We start from the raw sequence: 22771 nt of genomic DNA, 5'->3' as shown, positions 1-22771 counted from the left end.
CCCCTTTCTCCTCTGACACTTCCACTGCCCTGGTACAGAGCTTGATCACCTTACACATTAACTATAGCAGTGCTTGCCAATGGTTTTCCTGCCACAGATCTCTTCCATTGTATTCCATGCACTTGTGATAGTGATCTTTTTTTGGGGGGGGGGCAGGGCAATTGGGGTTAAGTGACTTGCCCAGGGTCACACAGCTAGTAAGTGTTAAATATCTGAGGCTGGATTTGAACTCAGGTACTCCTGACTCCAGGGCTGGTGCTCTATCCACTGTGCCACGTAGCTGCCCCCCAGTAGTGATCTTTTTTTTTTTCTTTTTTTTTGGTGAGGCAATTGGGGTTAAGTGACTTGCCCAGGGTCACACAGCTAGTAAGTGTTAAATATCTGAGGCTGGATTTGAACTCAGGTACTCCTGACTCCAGGGCTGGTGCTCTATCCACTGTGCCACGTAGCTGCCCCCCAGTAGTGATCTTTTTTTTTTCTTTTTTTTTTGGTGAGGCAATTGGGGTTAAGTGACTTGCCCAGGGTCACACAGCTAGTAAGTGTCAAGTGTCTGAGGCCGGATTTGAACTCAGGTCCTCCTGAATCCAGGGCCGGTGCTCTATCCACTGCGCCACCTAGCTGCCCCAGTGATCTTTTTTTTTTTTTTTTTTTTTTTTTAGTGAGGCAATTGGGGTTAAGTGACTTGCCCAGGGTCACACAGCTAGTAAGTGTTAAGTGTCTGAGGCCAGATTTGAACTCAGGTCCTCCTGAATTCAGGGCCGGTGCTCTATCCACTGCACCATCTAGCTGCCCCCCCAGTGATCTTTTAAAATATAGGTCTGACCACATAGTCCTCAAAGTCGATAAATTCCAATGACTCCCTATCACTTCTGGGATCAATGATAAAATCCACTTTTTTGGCATTCAAAGACTTTAATAATTTTGTCTCCTCTCCTCATTTTTCTAGTCTTCTTACATCTTAGAACCCCCATCCCCAGTACTATTCGATTTAGTGATATTGGCTTCTTTGATCTTTCTCATAAGACACTACTTAGCTTTTCCCCATGCTCTCCCTTCTCATTACTACTGCCTGGCTTTTTTCATTTCCTAGCTAAAATACCACCTAAAAGAAGCCTTTATTCTAGTGTCTTCCCTTTGTTGTTTATCTCCAATTTATTTTGTATATTGTTTGTACAGTTGTTTTCATGTTTTCATGTTAGACTGTGAGCTTCTTGAGAGCAGGGCTTGTCTTTTACCTTTGTATCCCTAGTGCCTTACACAGTACCTAGCACAAAATGGGTGCTTATTAAATGTTTATTGATGGACTGAGGAAAGACTTCATGAAGGAGGTGACATCTGAATCAAGATAGAGATGTTGGGGAGAGTTGAGAATGACGAGTACTCCATTCAGGCTTGGGTGACTGTGTGGGCAAAGGCATGAAGACAGGAGAGGGCAAGAAGTCAAGAAACAGCAAGTAGTCAATTTTGTCTCCAGTACTATGTGAAGGGAAGAGAGTACATTACGGTGAAAATGTAGATTGAAGCCAGATTTCAGAGCATTGTGAATGTTAGGCTAAGGAGTTTTTAATTTTGTAAGCAGTAGGGAGCTTCTTAAGGCAGCCTTCAGAGACAGCTGCTGCTTGGTGCTGTTTTTGCCTTTCTTTGTATCTCCAGAGCTTACTATGCCTTGCACATAGTAAGCCCTTAAATGCTTGTTGATTATGTCAAATAGCTTATGAAGTTGAAGTGACTGAGTCCTCTTAATGTTCAGTTTGTAGAGGATTGATTAAGAATGGTGAACGGCAAGATGAGGAGAGCCTGGGTGGACGGCGTAGGACAGATGCTCTACGTTTCTTATGTAAAATGAACCCTTCTCAGGCCCTGAAGGTCCGAGGCATGGTGGTAAGACACTTGACTTTTGATGGGATAAAGGGAATGAAACGTAGGTCTTTAAATAAGTAGTAAGTATCCTGCCATAAATGAGAGCAGAGGTAGTCTGAGTGCCCATCTTTGGAGCTGGGTATAATTTCCTTTGTATACCTTTTACCTTTCTCTCTGAACCTTTGTTTTTTTGTGAACTCTAACCCCGGGCTTGCCAACATTAATTGCCATACATTGACCTTGGTTTATTTTCTGTGCTGTTAGGTGGAAGAATGCCACCTGCCAGGCCTTGGAGTAGCTTTGACATTGGATCATACTAAGAATGAAGCTTCTGATGATGGAGTGAGTGACCTGGTTTGTTTTGTTAGTGGTTTGTTGCTTGGCACAAATGCAAGAGTTCGGACTTGGTTTGGAACTTTTATTCGAAATGGACAGCAGGTAAGAAACACTGGGAAATGAGAATTAAAGGTCACAATTTATTAGGCACTACTGAAAGGGGAAAAGCATATCTACTTTTTTTTGTTTGTTTGTTTTTGTTTTTGCGGGGCAATGGGGGTTAAGTGACTTGCCCAGGGTCACACAGCTAGTAAGTGTCAAGTGTCAGAGGCCCTATTTGAATTCAGGTCCTCCTGAATCCAGGACCAATACTCTACCCACTGTGCCACCTAGCTGCCCCCAGCATATCTACTTTTAAAGGTGGTGATATTTTTTCAAAATAAATTGTTACATTATAGTTGCTTAAGACTTTCGTACTGGCAAAGTGCATGATAGGATTTAAAAATTTTCCTCAATAGTTCTCATACAACTCTCTCCTAACCTAATAATGACTAGTTGTCATAGATCAGTTTTCAGTGTAATAGTTGTCCATTAATTCAATGTGTAATGGTAAAAAGTTGAACTTATGAATTATGATTCTATTAATTGGACATTGTAATATTTCAACCTAGACTGGGCTTATCCAAATTGGGTAATGCTGATATTTACATTTTAACACTATTAGTTTTTTTTTTTTGGTGAGGAAGTTGGGGTTAAGTGACTTGCCCAGGGTCACATAGCTAGTAAGTGTCAAGGGTCTGAGGCCAGATTTGAACTCAGGTACTCCTGAATACAAGGCCAGTGCTCTTTCCGCTGCACCACCTATCTGCCCCTTAGTTTTTTTTAAACAAAAAAAGTTTTCATAGAACATTGCATTGGAACACAAACTTTCACTCTATATTTTCTTTTTTCTTTTTTTTGTTTGTTTTTTTACAGGGCAATGAGGGTTAAGTGACTTGCCCAGGGTCACACAGCTAGTAAATGTCAAGTGTCTGAGGCTGGATTTGAACTCTGGTCCTCCTGAATCCAGGGCCAGTGCTTTATCCACTGCGCCACCTAGTTGTCCCCTATATTTTCTTTTTAAAAATTTAGTTTTATTATTTTATTCCTGCCTTTTCCCACCACCATTGGGAAAAAAAGGAAAGAAAAACAGTATCCATATAACAGATGTGTAATCAAGCTAAACAAATTCCTATATTGGCTATATCCAGAAATTAGGTGTCTTTCTCTGTCTTTTGAATCTACCTTCTCTCTATCAGGAGGTGGACAGCATACTTCATCAAAATTGGTCCTCTGGACTTGTGGCTGGTTATCATTGCATTGGTCAAAATTCTTAAGTCTTTCAGAGTTGTTTTTCATTAACATTGTCACTGCTATTTTATCATTTGTACTCTTGGTTCTGCTTATTTGGTTTTTCATCAATTCATATAAGTCTTCCCAGGTTTCGCTGATGTCATCTCTTTCATTATTTCTTATTGCACAATAGTATTCCATAATTTGTTCATCCATTCCCCAATTGAAGTGCTTCTCATTCTTTACTAGGACAAAAGAAATGCTTCTATGGATATTTTTGTATATTTGGTTTTTTTCTTTTTGCTTTAGTTTCTTTAGGGGTATATGCCTACTAGTAGTAGTGTTGTGTTAAAGAGTATGCACACATGTATAGCTTAGTGACTTTGCTTTCCAGAATCTTTCCCCAGTCTGAAGAATGTGAGATGGAATCTCAGAGTTGTAATTTGCATTTCTCTTGTTAGTTTTATGGAGCATTTTAAAATAGGGTTATTGATAGCTTGCTTTGCTATCTCTTAGCCATTTATTTATTAGAGAAAGGCAGTTATATATTTGATTTAGGCTCTATATATCTTAGATTAGCAAACCTTTAAAGAGAAATCTGCTGGAAAGTTTTTTCCCCCTCAGTTACCTATTTCTCTTCTGATTTTAGCTACTTTGATTTTGTTTTTGCAAAACATTTTAAATTTTACTTAATAGAATTTATCCTTTTTATCTCCTGTGTTCCTCTTTCTAGTTTGGTCAAGAAGTCTTCCCCCTACTCATAGCTATGAAAGGTAGCGCCTTCTCTTCTCTTGTAATTTATTAAAATAACCATTTATATCTAGGTTATGTATCTGTTTGAAACTTCTTATTGTATGTGGCATGAGATACTGCTTTAAACCTAATTTCTGACTGCTTCCATTTTTTCCCTGCAGATTCCCTTACATTTTATATCATACTTTGTCTAGCTATTCCTCAGTCAGGGGGCACCCACTTTACTTCTTGTTCTTTGTATCACAAAAATGACCAATCCATCCTTCCAAGGAATAATAATATAGGAATCAATTTCAGTTGTTAAGTGGGGTGCTTTGTTTAAACTTCCTTTTTATTTTTATTTATTTATTTTTTTGTGGGTGAGGCAGTTGGGCTTAAGTGACTTGCCCAGGGTCACACAGCTAGTAAGTGTTAAGTGTCTGAGGCCAGATTTGAACTCAGGTTCTCCTCAATCCAGGGCTGTTGCTCTATCCACTGGTCCATCTAGCTGCCCCCTAAACTTCCTTTTGACTCAATAAGTGCTTAATGCTTCCCTCCTGTGGCCCATATGTTTTTGCAGAAAAAAAGGGAGACCAGCAGTTCTGTGCTTTGGCAAATGAGAAGGCAGCTTCTCTTGGAGTTGATGGGTATCCTTCCCACAGTAAGAAGTACACGCATCGTGGAAGAAGCTGATGTAGAGATGGAGCCTAATGTGTCCGTGTATTCAGGACTAAAAGAAGAGCATGTTGTGAAAGCCAGTGCACTGTTACGTCTTTATTGCGCTTTGATGGGAATTGCTGGACTCAAGTATTTATTATTTTGATATTTCATTCTATAAAAATGTTATATTCTTATTTTTGCTTCTTAGGAAGTGAATGAAAGGTCTCTTATTCTGAGAGCTCCCAAGTTTCATATTAGGCTAGGCTTCGATCATTCCAGTTCACTGTAATAAATCTTTATTAAGGACTTACTATGTCCCAAGCACAACAATCAAATATATGTTGCCTTCAGGGAACTTAAATTCTAAGTATAGAGAGATCCATCATGGACATAAGTAAGTAAGTAAGTACAAAATATGTACAAAGTAATTTCTGGTTCAGAGAAGAGGCTAACAACCAGGGGTATTAGGAATGGCCTAGTGTGAGAGGTAGCACTTAGACTGAGCCTTGAAAGGACTGGAACTAGGCATTCCAGAAGCAAAGGTGTGGAGAAAGAGATTCCAGTCACTGGGGGATAACCAGTGCTAAGGCAGATATATATGAAATGAAGCACCCTATAAAAGAAGCCAGCTGCATTGAAACGTTGATTTCATGAAGAGGAATAATATTCCTCAAACCTGGAAAAAAGAATGTATGTGGAAGTGCTTTGTAAACTTTTATGTGCTATATAAATGTAAGGCATTACTGTTTGATGTTATTAAAGCTTCCAAATGTATGAAAACTTTTAGGACACCCTGTATTATATTCTTAGACCACATCTTACAACCCAGGTTTGTGAACATCAGGAATGAATCCCTCCTTTCTAATCGAACATGTTTGATAGGGGCTTGTTCACTTGTTTTTGTCTGCCTATAAAGACATAGTGTAGATATGGGTCGAAGCAGAGCAGTTTATCTTCTTTAAATTGCTTTGTTAGACTATATCTTTTTTTTTTCATTTTCCCCTTTATTAAAATATACAAGGACTCAATAAAACAGGCATAAATGTCTCATAAGCATCACTCAAATCTTAAACTACTTTCATTTTATAAGAAGGCATTTGTGTTAATATGTCATTACATCAAAACACAATTTTAGTGTATTATTATCTGCCCTATATACATCTTAAAGAAATGACAAGAGGATTCATTTGATTTTTCTTAACTCTATAAGGTATTTGGAGGTGGGCAGTCCACAAGTTAAAAAAAATAAAGTATTACATCCCCTCCCCCTCAATTACCTGGGACAACTAAAGTGACTAAAAAGCAATAGGTGAAATCTACATGATTTACATAACACACTTAAAAAACCTTTTCTCTAGAATAGCTCTATGAGTGAGAGTCATAAAAATTAAATATTATCCACATTTTATAGGCAAGGAAACTGAGTCTCAAAGGCAAAACAACTTCCCCATAGTCACACAGGTAGTAGAAGAGGAAGTAGACTCTCTATATCTTAACCCTGTTAGAGTCACTTGGGCAGAACTATGATGGAGTTGAAACTATGTTCAACATGACTAGAATTAAGATAAATCTGTCCTCTTTCCTTCTCCTTTTGAATAGCTTTCTTTTTGTCTTCCTGAGAGCAACTGACAAACTAGATGACCTCTCAGGTGCCTTACAGCTCTGCATTTATGAGCCAGCTGATTATAAATTGTTGATTATGTGGTTATAAGGTATACAAACACAGAATTGTTCTTTGACCACAGTCCTTTTCTGAATCTTTTTAATAATTGTTTACTTTAGGCTGTTTCAGAAAGAACATAATTTAGATTTAGAATCTCAGGATTTTATAGTTGGCAATCCTAGTTATTGAAGATTGTGTAAAGAATTTTTTTTCATTAAAGCAAAGGTCATATTATATAAAATATCTTTGACTTCAAAAAATCTATGATTTCTTTTAGGCCAACTGATGAAGAAGCTGAGCAGCTATTACAGCTTATGACAAGTCGTCCTCCTGCAACGCCAGCTGGGGTTCGCTTTGTTTCTCTTTCCTTTTGTATGCTACTCGCCTTTTCCACGCTTGTCAGGTATCTTTATGGAAATATTGCTCTATCTTTATTAATCTATTTGAAGGTGTTTTCTTTCACTTGTTAAAATGCACAACAAGCAGGAGATTAGCGATTTCCAGCAGATTCAAGTTTGGATTAAAAGGATTCTGTATAGGCTTTTTTTAAGATTGTCACTCGGGATCCATTGATAGTCCTATTGCTTGCCTCCATTTCTCTTTCCTAATTAGTGGAGCATAGTAGGAGAAGTCTGTTTTTCAACTGCTTTTGCTCATTTTGTCATCACTGCTGTAAGGTGGAAAGACAATTGGAAACTACCTTGGTAGTCTTTCTCTGTCTTTTAGGGTTTTAAATTCCAGATTGTTAACATAGTGAGATTCTGACAATTTAAAATATCCAAAACAGTATTGATAATAAAATATAATACTGTGGTCTGTGTCTCTTGCTCTGCTTATTCTATCTTATCTGACCTTCTTTTCTTTTTTTTTTTTTTTTTTGCGGGGCAATGGGGGTTAAGTGACTTGCCCAGGGTCACACAGCTAGTAAGTGTCAAGTGTCTGAGGCCGGACATGAACTCAGGTACTCCTGAATCCAGGGCCGGTGCCTCAACCACTGCGCCATCTAGCTGCCCCACCTTATTTTCTTTTGCTGCTGGGGCCTGAGCTCATTTGGCTGGCTCTGGTAGGTGAATTTGATGTGTAGATTTTAATTTTTTAATTTTTTTTTGTGGGGCAATTGGGGTTAAGTGACTTGCCCAGGGTCACACAGCTAGTAAGTGTTAAGTGTCTGAGGCCGGATTTGAACTCAGGTCCTCCTGACTCCAGGGCCGGTGCTCTATCCACTGAGCCAACTAGCTTCCCCTGATGTATAGATTTTTAAAGCCTGCAGCTATGGATATAAAATATAGGTTTAACATATGACATGTAAACTAAGTCCAAAGGATAGACATCCCCTTTTTAAAAAACCCTTAATTCTTTAATCACTCCTTGGACATTTGATCATCCCTTCTGTGTGGAGTCTGATCATGATTTTCGTTGGTGTTCTTATCTATAAAATGGAGGAGTTGGTTTAAATAGCCTCTTAGATCCCTTCCAGTTCTACATCTATGACCTTGAGTTCCGCCATTTTTTTTTATTGTGCTCCAAGCAAATACTTGAAATAGTATTTGCCTAGTTCTTTGTAGATGCTGATGAAATGAACTTTGCCATTGTCCTGGTACTTGGTCATTGGCTACTTAGGATATGACTATTAACTTGGTAGAAGAGTTTTTTACTGTAAGATGTTAGGGGCCATTTATTTATGTGGCCTTACCACCATTACTGTGTGATCAGTTCAAATATCTGCTGTACTCATAAAGACACCAAAATTGAGGTCTGATTTGATCAGGGCCATATAGAAAGGCAGCGGCAGGGTCTGGCCTGGTCCTCCTTTCTTATCCTCCTGGGTGATTTGCTAGTTCTCTCTTTTTTTTTTTTTTTTTTAGTGAGGCAATTGGGGTTAAATGACTTGCCCAGAGTCACACAGCTAGTAAGTGTTAAGTGTCTGAAGCCAGATTTGAACCCAGGTACTCCTGACTCCAGGGCCAGTGCTCTATCCACAGCTAGTTCTCTTAAAAGAATTATCTTTAGTACCTTGTTTATTTTCTTGTTAATGCTTTAAATGAAAGAAAAAATAATTTTATCCAAAATGTACTTTTCCATAATGCTTCCTTTAAAGTGGTTATTCTTTATCAGAATTAAATGTTCTGACATGTTTTATTCAGTACACCTGAACAGGAGCAGCTAATGGTGATGTGGCTAAGCTGGATGATAAAAGAAGAAGCTTATTTTGAAAGGTAGGACTGCTTAATATTTTTTTCATTGGGTGATAGAGTTTTTATTATCCTTTCTTAACACTTATTATTTCCTTTCCATTACAACAGTACTTCTGGAGTGTCTGCCTCCTTTGGGGAGATGCTGTTACTGGTAGCTATGTATTTCCATAGCAACCAACTGAGTGCTATCATTGATTTGGTCTGTTCAACATTGGGGATGAAGGTAATTTTTCTCCTTCCTAAGGGAAAATAAGCTTCTTTTCAAGTTGTTTTTCTAGAATATTAATATAAGTAGATTTGGTTTCATTGTTAACCTTATTTTAATTGAGTATTTTTAATATCAGAAAATTTTCCAAAGGGTATTTTTATTATATCTTTGAAAAACCAAAGAGGCAGGCTTCTTGAAACAAGTGTTGTTACCTAGAGCTAATTTAGAATCATGTGGACCTTTTCTTATTTTGTACTATGCATGTCATCTACTTTTATACGATGATATTCATTACCTATTTATGCCATTATTTCAGATTGTGATTAAACCAAGTTCTTTGAGTAGGATGAAGACTATCTTCACTCAGGAAATTTTTACTGAGCAGGTATTTTCCTTTAACTTTAGGCACTTACTTAACTCACCTCTAAATCATCCTGTAATGTAAACTTGTTGAATGTCTGATTTTAATAGCCAAGATATCTGACATTAAGATCCATATTCTTTTTTTTTTTTGCGGGGCAATTGGGGTTAAGTGACTTGCCCAGGGTCACACAAGCTAGTAAGTGTCAAGTGTCTGAGGCCGGATTTGAACTCAGGTACTCCTGAATCCAGGGCCGGTGCTTAATCCACTGCGCCACCTAGCCGTCCCATATTCTTCTTGAAAGTCTTTTAATGGTTTATTTCCCTCTTGGAACTCGTAGAGATTAATACATTTTTAGAACCACATGTTATTCATGATGATCCCTTCTTATATTTTATTAAGAGATACTTGAATGACTAGTCAGGGGATTTCGCAAAGGATAGCAATAACTTTCATTGGCCAAAAAGAAGCCCTTTTGAGGTTTGTTCCGAACTCTACATCTTTTAATTTAAATTTCTGCCAATGTGTAAGATTAGACTTTATGTGACAAATTCCTGTTTGGCCCTTGTCTCCATAAGGTCCGCCAATGGATACATCTTCCAAGATCAGTTCTAAATCTTACTAAATCTGAAATCCTAAATCTAATTATGCTAGGCTTCACTGTATTGTTAAGTTTAATTCCTTACTTTAAGTATCTTTGAATGCTGGAAATAGGTACATGTGACTAATCAGGACAACCTGCTATTCATGGATACATATTTTAGTGGAACTTATGCTAAAAGTATTCTTTTTTTTTTTAAATCCTTAGGTTGTCACAGCTCATGCTGTTCGGGTTCCTGTAACCAGCAGCCTCAGTGCCAACATTGCTGGGTTTTTGCCTATCCACTGCATTTATCAGCTTCTCAGGAGCAGATCCTTTACCAAGCACAAAGTGTCAATAAAAGTATAATTCCATTTCTATTTTAAAGCATTACATTTCAGTTAAGCATTTTCTATTACTTTTTTCCTGCAATTTTGCAATCTAATGCTCTTACAGTGTTTGTTTATTTTTGGTTTGTTTGAATGTAAAATATCGAAATAAGTGTATTGTTTAATCATTCACAAAGTATAAGCCACTGTACAGTTCATATTTTAAAATTATATAATCGGCAAAATCATCATGTAAATTTTTAGTAGTGCTAACCTAGATCCTGAATTAGTAATACAAGTTATTTATTTTATCTAAGATGTCATTTATCCATATTTTGAGTTAAATAATTTTTGTCACAGTTGGCCATTTCTGTCCAAAGCCGACTTCTGATATAGTATTTAAAAATAGGGAAAAATTTATCAAAACATTAGTTCTGGAAGATTTTTTTTTTTTTTTGGGCAGGGCAATGGGGGTTAAGCGACTTGCCCAGGGTCACACAGCTAGTAAGTGTCAAGTGTCCGAGGCCGGACCTGAACTCAGGTACTCCTGAATCCAGGGCCGGTGCTCCATACACTGTGCCACCTAGCCGCCCCCTCTGGAAGATTTTTTGAGGGATATTCTAGAGCCCCAGTTCTAGGGTATTTTATTTGCCAGTAGTTGTGTGCATGAACATGTTACAGCACAGCATTCTTTCCTATTTTCTGTTTCTGTGTAAAGATCATGGACTTGACAGAGGACTGGATGAGACCTTAGGGTTCATCTAATCCAGCCTCACTGTTCTACAGCAAAGGACACTGAAACTCAGGGGGATGAATTGATTGGCCCAGTATTGGCCCAGCTTTGAGAGTCAGAGCCGGGACTAGAACCAAGTATTTGCAGTCCTGTGTTCCTTCACTGTGTCATGCCATCTCTTAAGATTACCTTCTACCTAGGGATTGCTGTTGGGAAACATACATGGTATCCTCTCTTGAACCTGCTGCTTCTTTTTTTTTTTTTTAAGTGAGGCAATTGGGGTTAAGTGACTTGCTCAGGGTCACACAGCTAGTAAGTGTTAAGTGTCTGAGGCCGGATTTGAACTCAGGTACTCCTGACTCCAGGGCTGGTGCTCTATCCATTGTGCCATCTAGCTGCCCCAGACCTGCTGCTTCTTAACTCTCAAACTATCAGATGTGATTTTTAAAATTAGGTTGCATTTTTGGTTTGAAGGGATACATGGTAATGTGGTCCCTTGTTTCACCTCAATTTTGAAAGGATTATATGTCTTTTTTTTCCTCTTAAGATAAATCAATAAGAATTTATTAAGTGTGTATAATGTACTCACTGCATATTTTGAGACTAATTAAATGAGATTTTGGAAGTACCTTCCAAAACAATTGTCTTAGTCCATGCAGTTAATGTCAAGAACCTCCCTACTATATTTCACTGAGGTGGTACTTGATAAAGTCTTAACCTTCAAACATAAAGTCCCAAGTTTTTCATTTTAGTACCTATTCTCCATCATTGAAAGTCAGTTGTAGAAATAGTTCAAAGCCAAGTTATCTGATTTAATATTAGAACTATATGTTTTGAAATTGCTGCAAATTAAATTTAGATTTATCACCAATTCATAAGTCATGCACAAATATATATGCAGTATTGAAATTTTCCCTTGAATTTTCTTGATACTGTAATCGATTCTGCCTCTAAACTGCTTCTTCAGGACTGGATTTATAGACAGCTGTGTGAAACCTCCATTCCACTCCACCCTCAGTTACTTCCTCTTATTGACGTATACATAAATTCTGTACTTACTCCTGCTTCTAAATCAAATCCAGAAGCCACAAACCAACCAATCACAGAACAAGAGATACTCAGTGTTTTTAAAGGACTCATTGGGGTAAGACTTTTTTTTTAAGTGCTTCCAATTCAGTCTTTTCTCTTTTGGTTCAATCTTAAGGTTAACTCCATTTTGTTTTTTCTTTTGGACTAATGGTAGATGATCTTAGATGGCTTCTATATAGTCCAGAATTTGGAAACCAGGGGTCAATTTTTTCAGATATTTGTAAAGTTAAAATGAATGTTAATTCAAAAGTAGTTTGGCAGATGAAAACTTTATGAAGAAATCCTGTTTTTCTCTTATTTAGTGAAGGAAACCCACTATAAACATGAGGATTTTTTCTGAAGTCTAAGGATTTCCTTGTGACCTTGGGGTTGGAGAAAGCCTTTTCAGAAACTGCAGCATATTCAGGTGTTCTGGCCAAGTCCTTGAGCATCCATGATGCACCTGGACTTACTTATGGAGGATTGAGGAAAGGTGGCTTTTTTCTTCTGGACACAACAGTACAGCATTGTTCACCAGCACTGTTTAATACATAATTGTCCCAGAGTTGTTTTCCCTGTGGTAACTTCTGAGCACACCTGCTTGGGGATTATTAAACAAGATTCCTATTAGTGCCCTTCATAAACATTTCCTTAATCTTTGTGAAGGGTTGCTATTGCAAAAAAAATGAACTCTCCACCCTTCTCAGCATTTGAAAGAGTAGTTGAGTTTGCTGTCTCTCAGCCTTCATGCTATCTAAAGTATGATTTAAAAATTAAATTAGAGTTGTGAATTGAAACAGTCATGCTGCTTAGGTTTCTCCTGTAATTTGGCCTTTAAGTGGTAAATTGAATCCTGTATTTTGATTCCAGCACTAAAAGAGTCAAATGGATATTGCCTTGTCAAAGATCAGATCTGTCTTGTAAAATCAGATATTTCTATTGTGAAATGAAGTTTTATCATGAAGTCTTATCATAGTATTTTTAATGAAGGCTTGATTTTTATCTGCAGACTGACAGCACAAGAATTACACAGCATACTGCACAGTGTCACAGTATCACGGCCCAGCTCCTGGTACTGTACTATATACTATCATATGAAGAAGCCCTTCTTGCCAGCACTAAGACTCTTGGTAGGTGGTTGTGTGCCTGGGAGCCCTTCAGGGGAATGAATGATGTTTTATTATTTGTTTAAGTGTAGTTTCCTGTCAATTCTTTGGATGTGGTTGGTAGAATGTATTCACATAGCTTAAAACAACAGATAAACCCCAAATCATTTCCATTTTAGTTTGTAATATAACAAAAGATGTATATATACTTATAAGCTCTTAACTGTCATTGATCTTGTGGCTTTATTTACTTTAAGTGTTCTGGGTTCTGGTAGTATAGTGATAGGATTCTGGCAGTAATTGAGAATTGACTATTTAAAACTTTTAAAATGATTTGTTTTTAGGAAGCGTGTGTACTTGTTGAAATCTCACTGCAAGAGCTGTCACAAGATTTTTGAATCATCACTTTGTCAGTGTAAATAGTGTAAACTTAAATACATGTCTTTGGTATTATATACACACAAATATGTGTGTATATATACATACATATATACACATATCTCAACATATATGTATATTTCAACTTTTAACAGTCTAAAAAATCGCCATTATAGTAATTTAATTGGGCTTTTTAACTTTGCTTTTTTAGATAACATGTTATGTCAGAACAAATAGAGTATCTTTTTCTGTAATCAAAAAGGAAAGAAATAATTTCACATCTGTTTAAGTTTGAGTGGTCTTATATATGTTATTTGGGAAGTTTTTTGTTAGTTTTAAGCTTAAAGCCATCATTAGAGTTGTAATGAGTTTTTACTGTAGGGACAATTCCTTGGCATTATCTGAAGGATAGGGGCATGTTTTTTTTGAAATCTTGCTAATTAAAATCACTGTGTTATGCCCATTAGCTGTCCTTAGTTTTTTGGAGAAATTTTGTTATAAACATAATGTGAAATTTTCTTCTGCTTTCCTTTACATTGAGGATTCTCTAGATGATGTCCTAATACCTACCTATTACATTAGGGAAAATTGGACTAATTGGTCTTATTACTTGTCTCCCTCTTTAGTCTTTGTCTAGGCATTGAGTTCTGGTAAAAAAAATACTGTTTTTTATTTAATAATAGCTATTTTAAATTTCTTTTAAAAACTATCCTTTTGAGATTTGATTAGCATCCCTATCTGCAAATCCAAATGGTAAAAGTTTTAAGAAGATTATGCTATTTGGGCCTTCATGTAGTCTTTTTGGGATGGGTAGGAGTTACTTTTTGTGTGGTCACTGTGAAGTGAATGGGCACTGTGAGTCTCATACCCTAAATGTTAATCATTTGAACCTTATGTTTCTGTTCATAACTATGTTTACTTAGTGTCAAGATTTAATGGGTAGCCATTAGGTATCTGGTACAGTTGACACTTAACATAAACAAAAGCCAGGCTTTGGGTGGGAAGCAAAAGGTAACTAAGGAGAGAGAGGATCAAGTTAATGAAAAAGTTGAGTTAATGGAAGGAGTTCTGTGTGAACTGGGGACTGATACTGGTTTCAGAGTTAGGGAAGCTGGGTGAGAGGTTCAATAGCCTTATATTAGGAGAAACTCCGCTTGGATTTTGAGGTAGAGGAAAATAGAAGTTGGACAGAACTCAAGAAAGAGTACACTTTTTGGATAGTGAGACTTGTTTAGATAGAGATACTTCTGAAAAATCTCTAAGGTCTTTCTTGATCACATTAATTTTTAGTGCTTTCTTCCACCCTTCCTCCAAATTACTTTTGTTTTTTGGTTTTTTTTCGGTAAGGCAATTGGGGTTAAGTGACTTGCCCAGGGTCACACAGCTAGTAAGTGTTAAGTGTCTGAGGCTGGATTTGAACTCAGGTACTCCTGACTACAGGGCCGGTGCTTTATCCACTGCGCCACCTAGCTGCCCCCAAATTACTTTAAAAAAAATTATTAAAAAAATTTTTTTTGTTTAGAATTTTATTTTCCAAAATATATGTAAAAACAAATTTTGACATCAAGTTTTTAAAACTTCGTGTACCAACTTTTCTTCCTCCCTCCCTTCCCACCCCCACCCCCAAGAACTCAAGCAATTCAATATAAGTTATACATATTCAATATAAGTTATACATGAGTGGTCATGGAAAACATCCCCACATTAGTTAGGTTGTGAGAGAAAACAGTTAAAAAACAAAACTTCAGATTAAAGAATTGTCAAAGAAAAAAAATTTTTTTAAAAAGTGTTTCAATCTGTTTTCAGATACCATCAGTTCTTTCTCTGTAGATGGGTTGCAATTTTCATAAGTCCAAATTACTTTGTATATTATATTATCTGTGTACTTACTTGTTCTCGCCACTCCCCTACTCACACATGAAATGTAAACCTTTTCAAGGTAGGAATTGATTGTTTCATTTTTCTTTGTATCCTTAGTCCCTGATACATAGCAGGCTTTTTTTTTTTTTTAGTGAGGCAATTGGGTTTAAGTGACTTGCCCAGGGCCACACAGCTAGTTAGTGTTAAGTGTCTGAGGCTGGATTTGAACTCAGGTCCTCCTGACTCCAGGGCCGGTGCTCTATTCACTGCACCACCTAGCTGCCCCCATAGTAGGCTTTTAACAAATAAATGCTTGTTGAATTGAATTACGTAAAGTTATTCTCCTAAACTGGAAAAGCTAGATTTTTAACTGTTTTTTTGTACCTGTAATTGGCTAGTGTTTCCAAAGGGTGGGCCAAAAGTCATGAATATTTAATAACTCCTTTATTTTTTGCTTTTAATTTATAATACCATAGCATCATATGTATGTTTATGTGTGTATATATATATATATATATATATATATAAGAAATGAATTTACATTACATGTGAAAAATCAAATTTGTAAGTGGTGAAAAATAAAGAAAAAGAAATTTTCAAAAAGTTTTTAAAACATCAGATCCCTTTGTGACTTTTGGCCCACCCTGTAGTTTGTGTTGTTATAAATTTTGATGCCTGCAGAAAAGGAAGTATTTTTGCACTTAAGGTGAGTAGCCTGAATGTGTTGCTGTTGTTAGTGACTTCAGGAAGAAAGTTTAGAGTCTATAGCTACGGGTGGTCATAAAGATAGGGAATTATTTTGTCCTATTGATGACTTTTTCTTCTTTATTGGCATTAAGTTGAGGGGCACAGTTGTATATGCACTGTCTTAAAGATGAGTCATAAATTCAGTCCTCAGACTTATCCTAAAGATTCTCTGCTACTCGATTATGTAATTGAGTATGGCATCAGAGACAAAATCCTTTTGGGTAATTAATGTTCTGTCTTATCTATCTCCTGACATTTTAGATGAAGTTACTGTATTCATTCTAAGTCACAGAAACACAGTTACTTCTGTCAACTCATGCGTGGTTCTTGGAGAAGACTGACATGCTACAGAAGTCTTCTTCAAGATTCAACAATTCTTTGGTGAATTTGAGTGTTTGTACCCAGAAATTTTGTCTCTGAAAATATGTTGATGAGAATGGGCTAGAGGAGAATTACTTCATGTTGGAAGATTTTCCTGACTTTTTTCCTCTTTGGAAAGTGAAACTGGTCTGCATGAAGGGCAGTTCAATTCCACAAACATTAAATGTCCAGTGTGTATAAAGCATTGTGCTGAGGAAGAGACAGAGTTTTGCTATGGTCCCTGACCTCATAGAATTTGTGATCTACTAAGATGAAAAGACATGTACACAGATAACTATATCATAGGATACAGACACGGTAATATGTGATAAATGCATTAGAGAGGTGTAAAACAGCTCTAGGACAAAGATCAGGGAAGTTCTTAGAGGAGGCATTGAAGTTGCACTGCAAAAGCTGGGTAAGAGGGAGAGGGGAGACATTTTACTTAGGTAAAGAGAAGAGCATGAGCAAAGACATGGAAGTGGGAGAGTGTGTGATGTATTGGGACAGAGTCATCTAGTTTGGCTGCACTGTGGAGTACATGTATTATGTAGTCAGCATTCAAGAAGGTTGTCTGGTTATTGTTGGTAATGCCTGTCACAAGTTTTATTACTTCCTGTCACACTGTTACAGCTTCAGCATTTTAGTAACTTCTCCAGTGTGGTAAAAATTATTTGTGGTAAAGATTAATATTCCTGTTTTTACCTAACTCATTTGGGAGGGGCCACACCTGGCCCACCCTGAGGTTATGTATGCTACTGAGCTCAGAAAGGCAGCTTTTGAAGGACCTCCCCTTTTGGGGGAGGAGAGATTGAACGCTCGCTGAAGAGCGGCAGGCTGCTTCTGGAACACTAGGCGTTTTCCGGAATTCCGACTTGCAGTGTGTATTTGTGCTCTCGGTGTGGTGGTCCGGGTGGCGTGAGCAACCTTAGACTGGCAGGATGTTCAGGTTTTTGGTGAGTTTAATTATGGAAAACCCTAATAGTCTAAGTTTAGAGTTAAGAGCATTTCTCTGTATTTCTATTTTCCTATTTCCTTATCTTTGATTTTTATTAGTTTCACTTTTGTTGTTTAATTAATTCCCAAGTAATAAAATCTGATCCTTTTGTGAACTAAAGCTTAGAGGCTCCTTTCTTATTGGCCTGGGAGAAATATCTAAAAAGGGCAATTCAGAGGGGAGGTTAAACCTAAAAGGGTCCCTCATATTTCCGGGACCCCAATTTTGGCCCTCACACCAGTAACTACTTTTTTAATAATATGCATTCACTACCATCTTAGGATGAATATTAAACCACTATATTGCAAACTTTCAAATATCCTGTTGCTTAAAATATCACAAAACTAGAATAAGTAAAACACTGTTAAAGATAACTTCAGAGCCTGCAGAAATAATTTACTTGATCTACACAGGTGTCTTTATACCTTGGTTGTACTAGGCACCATCAAGTAGACTTAAACAGATGCATGTTCTCAGATGAGATTCAAAGGGTTTCTTGTGTACCTTGATCACAGAGCCATTGTCTTTATCTCTCTTTGTTCCACTCCTCTGCCATCCGTGAAGTTTCTGAAAAAATCAACAGCCTCTACCTGGAGTCAGAGGACGTAGGTTCAAATCCTAGCTCTGCCTCTTGCTACCTGTGTGACCTTGGGCAAGTCTTCTTGTCCAGCTTCTCTCTTGGCAAGTCTCTGACCCTCAGTTTTCTCATTTGGAAAATAAATCAGTCAGCGAGCATTTCTTTTTTGGCTGGGGCAGTGAGGGTTAAGTGACTTTCCCAGGGTCACACAGCTAGTGTGACAGACATGTAAAGCTGGATTTGAACTCAGGTACTCCTGACTCCAGGGCCCGTGCTCTATCCACTGTGCCATCTAGCTGCCCTTGTGAGCATTTTTAAGTGCCTGCTGTGTGCCTGGTGTTGCGCTAAGTGTTGGGGATACAAAGACAAAGTGGAAACAAAAGTCCCTGCCTTTGGGGAGCTTACCTTCTATAGAATAGGAGAGACAAGATGTATACACATATCCATATGGACAGAAAAGTATAGGGATAGGGACTAGGCCTGTGATTGGTGGAGGGAGGGCCTGGTGGGAAAAGCCTCTCTTAAGCAGAGTAGCACTGTTTCTGCAACTTAGTGTTGGAAGGTTGCCTTAGAGCACTAAGAAATTAAGCGACTTGCCAGGTTACAGAGCCACCATGTGTCAGAGGCCAGCCTTGAACCACTGTCTTACTGGCTCCAGTGCCAATTCTCTAGTGATTAGTCCACACTGCCTCTCTACACATATTTATTCTTTCTGCCTCTTTCAATATAAGGTAATTTTTGGAGAGAGGACCTTCAGGAAAGGCCTCTTGTAGAAGATGGTGCTCAAGTTAAGACTTGTTGGATAGCTTCTGAGGTCCCTTTGAACTCCAAATCTATTATCCTGTGATCTATAAAATAAGGAGGTTGGATTAGTTGACTTTTTAGCTCTAAATCTGTAATTTCAAATGTTTATGTTCCTTTCTGTATCAAGAGAGGGGACATAGGCACATCCTATTGCTTCTGGGGAGGGATATGGCCCTCCTGTCTTTAAGTTTTTCAGGCAACCTGAGGTTTTCCTTTTTACTTTACTATCTTTTCCCCCAAAGAAGTCCCTTAAAGAAAGGAGCCTTCCTATATTAAACTTTTGAGCATATATCAAATTGAAGTTTCATATCTGTATAACTCACAGCTAATTTAAGTCACAGTAGGAAAGGAATTTTGTGTTAGATAATTAAACTTAGAGTAATAACAAAATGTAATAGGATTTTAAACATGTTTCATCACGGTACCCTTTAAGTTTTGCTCCATAGTTAAATTTTTTTTTGTTTTTTTGTTTTTTTGGTGGGGCAATGAGGGTTAAGTGACTTGCCCAGAGTCACACAGCTATTAAGTGTCAAGTGTCTGAGGCTGGATTTGAACTCAGGTACTCCTGAATTCAGGGCCGGTGCTTTATCCACTGTGCCATTTAGCTGCCCCTGCTCCATAGTTAATAGAGATGGTGTGCTATAAATATTTCTTGTCTGACCATGTTTTAGTATGGAAAATGAGGAAGTACTATTTTTAGTGTTTAAAATATTTTGGAAGCTGGGATCCGGTGTGGGAGGGTATTTGGGGGAATGTAATTGTATGCATCTTAAAAGCTAGGTTTTGAACACTTGAAAGCCATATATTGGACAGTAGTTAGAAATCGTTGCTGATAAATGCGTTAATCTTTTGAATCTAATTTATCCTCCTTCAAATGGTATTATACTGAGGGACCAGTTAATTTTGAACTGAATCAGGGCAAAATGATGATTTTACAACTTTTATGAGCAATACATTTGAAAGCAAAATGAATAAAAAATAGGTAGTAGGCATTCTTGAATTTTCATTCATATTTGGGCTGAAACTTTAGACTTCAGATTGGTTCAAATATATTTATTGATAATTATTTATCTTTATCTGACCAGCTGCCATGCAAAGAAAGCCTAAATCTTACTCTTCCTCTTTGATGGATCAGATTCCAATCAAATTCCTCATACGACAAGCTCAAGGACTACAGCAGGAATTGGGAGGTACACTCAAATGATATTAGTCTGTTAATGCTACTACTTGTTTATGACTTTGAATAATCTGTTTCCAAAGAGATGGTAGGTTATATTCAATAGCCTCTAGTACTTTGTATTTTTTTGTTTTGTAGAAAAGATGAAGGAGGATCCATTATCTCTAGTGATTTTTTTTTTGTGCAGGTAGAACATATGTAGATTAGAAATAATAGCCTTTTGCATTATCATAGTGTTTTTATGTGTTTTGCATTCATCCTTAAGCTGTCCCTTTCAGGTAAGCAGTAAATATTGTCATTAATAATCAAAAGATAAGGAAATATGGACAGAGAGACATAGAGGGGGCAGTGTTGCATAGTAGAAAGGGTGCTAGTATTGGAGTCAGGAAAATATGTAGGCCCCAGATAAGTGTGTTGCTTCTACCTAATTGTGATCATTGCCAAGTTATTTCAGTTCCCTAAGCTTTAGTTTAGTTTCCTCAACTGTCAGATGATGGGGTTGGACTAGTGATTTGTTAGATCACTTCCATCTCTAAAATGCTATGAGTCTATCTCCAAATTGATTTGCCTTAAAATGACCTAAAATAACCTCAACTCATGTTGTATTGGATTATATTATTTATTTAGGTATACTTTTGATTAAAAGTTTAGTTTTCCTTGAGGAGATTTTTGGGGGGGTGGAGTGAGGCAATTGGGATTAAGTGACTTGCTCAGGGTCACACAGCTAGTAAGTGTCAAGTGTCTGAGGCTGGATTTGAACTCAAGTCCTCCTGAATCCAGTACCAGTGCTCTATCCACTGCGCCACCTAGCTACCCCCATTGAGGAGATTTTCTGAGCATGGGGTTTTAGAATGGAATAAAAATTTTCTTGTCAAGACAAATATTTAACTTATGCTAACTATATAATTTTCTTAAAAAATCATATCAAAATTTCTTCAGTCACAACAGTAGCAAAATTCTTTTGATATTCATGTTTTATTTTTTATCTATAAAAATGGAGAGATATTGGGAATTTCTTTTACTTAAGGAGAATCTAAAACTAAATTTTCCTAGCATATGTTGAAATGCGCGCATATCATAGGTATATTTTAATTTTAATTTTATATTATATAACTATCACATGTTTAGGTTAAAAACCCAAAAGTTTTCTGCTATTATAATTAAGCATTATTTTAAAGCATTTAAAATTAATATTTGGTAAATTTTGGTTATGGTATTTATCATTAGGGTGGTTATAATTATTGTTAATATTCATTAACATCACAGTGATAAGGGCAGAATATTGGAAGCTGAGGTTTTAATTTTTTGAGAATAAAGAATCTTGACTATGTTTCCTTTACCTTTTCTTCTTGGGAAGGTCATAATGCAGCATGATATGGTAGAAAGTTCACTGGCTTTGAGTGGAGGGCTGGAGTCCAAATCTTGACCCTGCTTCTTATTACCTGTGTGACCTTGGGTCACTTACCCACTCTGGGCATTTTTCTTCTCTGTAAACTGAGGGGTTAAATTAGATGGTTTGTCACTAAGGTTCTTTCCTTCTCTAAATCATCTTCTCAGTGTATGATTCTGAGCAGTCACTTGTGATTCTCCTTCAGAGGAACTTAGTTGGCCACTGGGGCCAAGTTTAATTGAAACCATAATTAGGAAGTGCCAGTGTGTAATCATTCATTGTGGTTGGGTATTAGACTGCTAAAGGTTCATTTATTAAAATCAGAAACAGGAAGGGGGAAGAGTCTTTGAGTATTTAATATAAGAATTCTAACTTACTGCAATTTTTTTAAGGGTTACATTCTGCTTTATTGCGTCTTCTTGCAACTAACTATCCACATTTATGTATTGTGGATGATTGGATTTGTGAAGAAGAAATTACAGGGACAGATGCCCTGCTACGGCGAATGCTTTTGACCAACACTGCCAAAAACCACTCTCCTAAACAACTTCAAGAAGGTACAGTAAAGTTTTCTTACTCATTTTATGTGTAGTCCCTGTTGATCTTCTTCTTACTTACTGATCTTAAACATTCAGATGTAATGGAATATTTTTCTGTGAAAGATGTTGATATTTTGTCAGTTTTTAAAGTAAGTAGTTCTAAGTCCATAGTCTCTGAGGACCTTTTTTGTTTCCCTTTGAATTGCAGCCTTTTTTCCCCCTAGTAGGTTCTTTGTCATATAACTAGGTACCATATTTCTTGAGGTCTTGAGAACTGTTACTGAATGGACTAAAATTACTGCTTTAGAGGAGCATAATTTGTGCCAGTGGTCATGGTGCTGCAACTTTTTGTAGGACCAGCTGGCTAGTATGTGGCTAAATACTGAAAAAGAGACTTAGGACAAGGTCTGCAGGATAGAATTGACATAATGCATTTCAAATATCTAATATGCTTAATATATTTTAAGTTAATGAATTATTGGACAGTTACTATTTGAGTTAATTCTTAATATACAAGTGGGATTGGAGACATACATCAGTTTTTGAACTACTTGTTCTTGCTCATATGAAGATATTTCTTTTTTTAAAAATCAGCATTATGGGGACGGCTAGGTGGTGCAGTGGATAAAGCACTGGCCCTGGATTCAGGAGTACCTGAGTTCAAATCCAGCCTCAGACACTTGACACTTACCAGCTGTGTGACCCCAGGCAAGTCACTTAACCCCCATTGCCCCGCCAAAAAAAAAAAATCAGCATTACCTGGTGTCCTTCAACAAAGATAAAAGCTGAAATAATATGTAAAAACCTCCAAACTACAATTTATTATTTTTTTAAAATTA

At 37.1% G+C, this 22771-nt stretch overlaps 1 protein-coding gene across 2 annotated transcripts in view; it reads left to right on the top strand.

Moving 5' to 3' along the window:
• Positions 1 to 22771, top strand: part of INTS2 (integrator complex subunit 2) — a 48359-nt gene that overhangs the window by 11988 nt on the left and 13600 nt on the right. For both annotated transcript variants that reach the window (XM_044002307.1, XM_044002308.1), the window contains exons 6-17: positions 1751 to 1881; positions 2125 to 2298; positions 4781 to 5007; positions 6801 to 6926; positions 8668 to 8739; positions 8827 to 8941; positions 9243 to 9311; positions 10096 to 10230; positions 11897 to 12073; positions 13007 to 13127; positions 19912 to 20016; positions 21786 to 21950. In XM_044002307.1, coding sequence (XP_043858242.1) covers positions 1751 to 1881; positions 2125 to 2298; positions 4781 to 5007; positions 6801 to 6926; positions 8668 to 8739; positions 8827 to 8941; positions 9243 to 9311; positions 10096 to 10230; positions 11897 to 12073; positions 13007 to 13127; positions 19912 to 20016; positions 21786 to 21950 — 1617 coding nt within the window. The remainder of the gene's footprint in view (positions 1 to 1750; positions 1882 to 2124; positions 2299 to 4780; positions 5008 to 6800; positions 6927 to 8667; positions 8740 to 8826; positions 8942 to 9242; positions 9312 to 10095; positions 10231 to 11896; positions 12074 to 13006; positions 13128 to 19911; positions 20017 to 21785; positions 21951 to 22771) is intronic.

This window comes from Dromiciops gliroides, chromosome 4 (genome assembly GCF_019393635.1).
Source record: "Dromiciops gliroides isolate mDroGli1 chromosome 4, mDroGli1.pri, whole genome shotgun sequence".
NCBI lineage: Eukaryota > Metazoa > Chordata > Mammalia > Microbiotheria > Microbiotheriidae > Dromiciops > Dromiciops gliroides.
The sequence above is the reverse complement of the archived record's forward strand: the minus strand, read 5'-3'. Positions and strand labels throughout refer to the sequence as shown.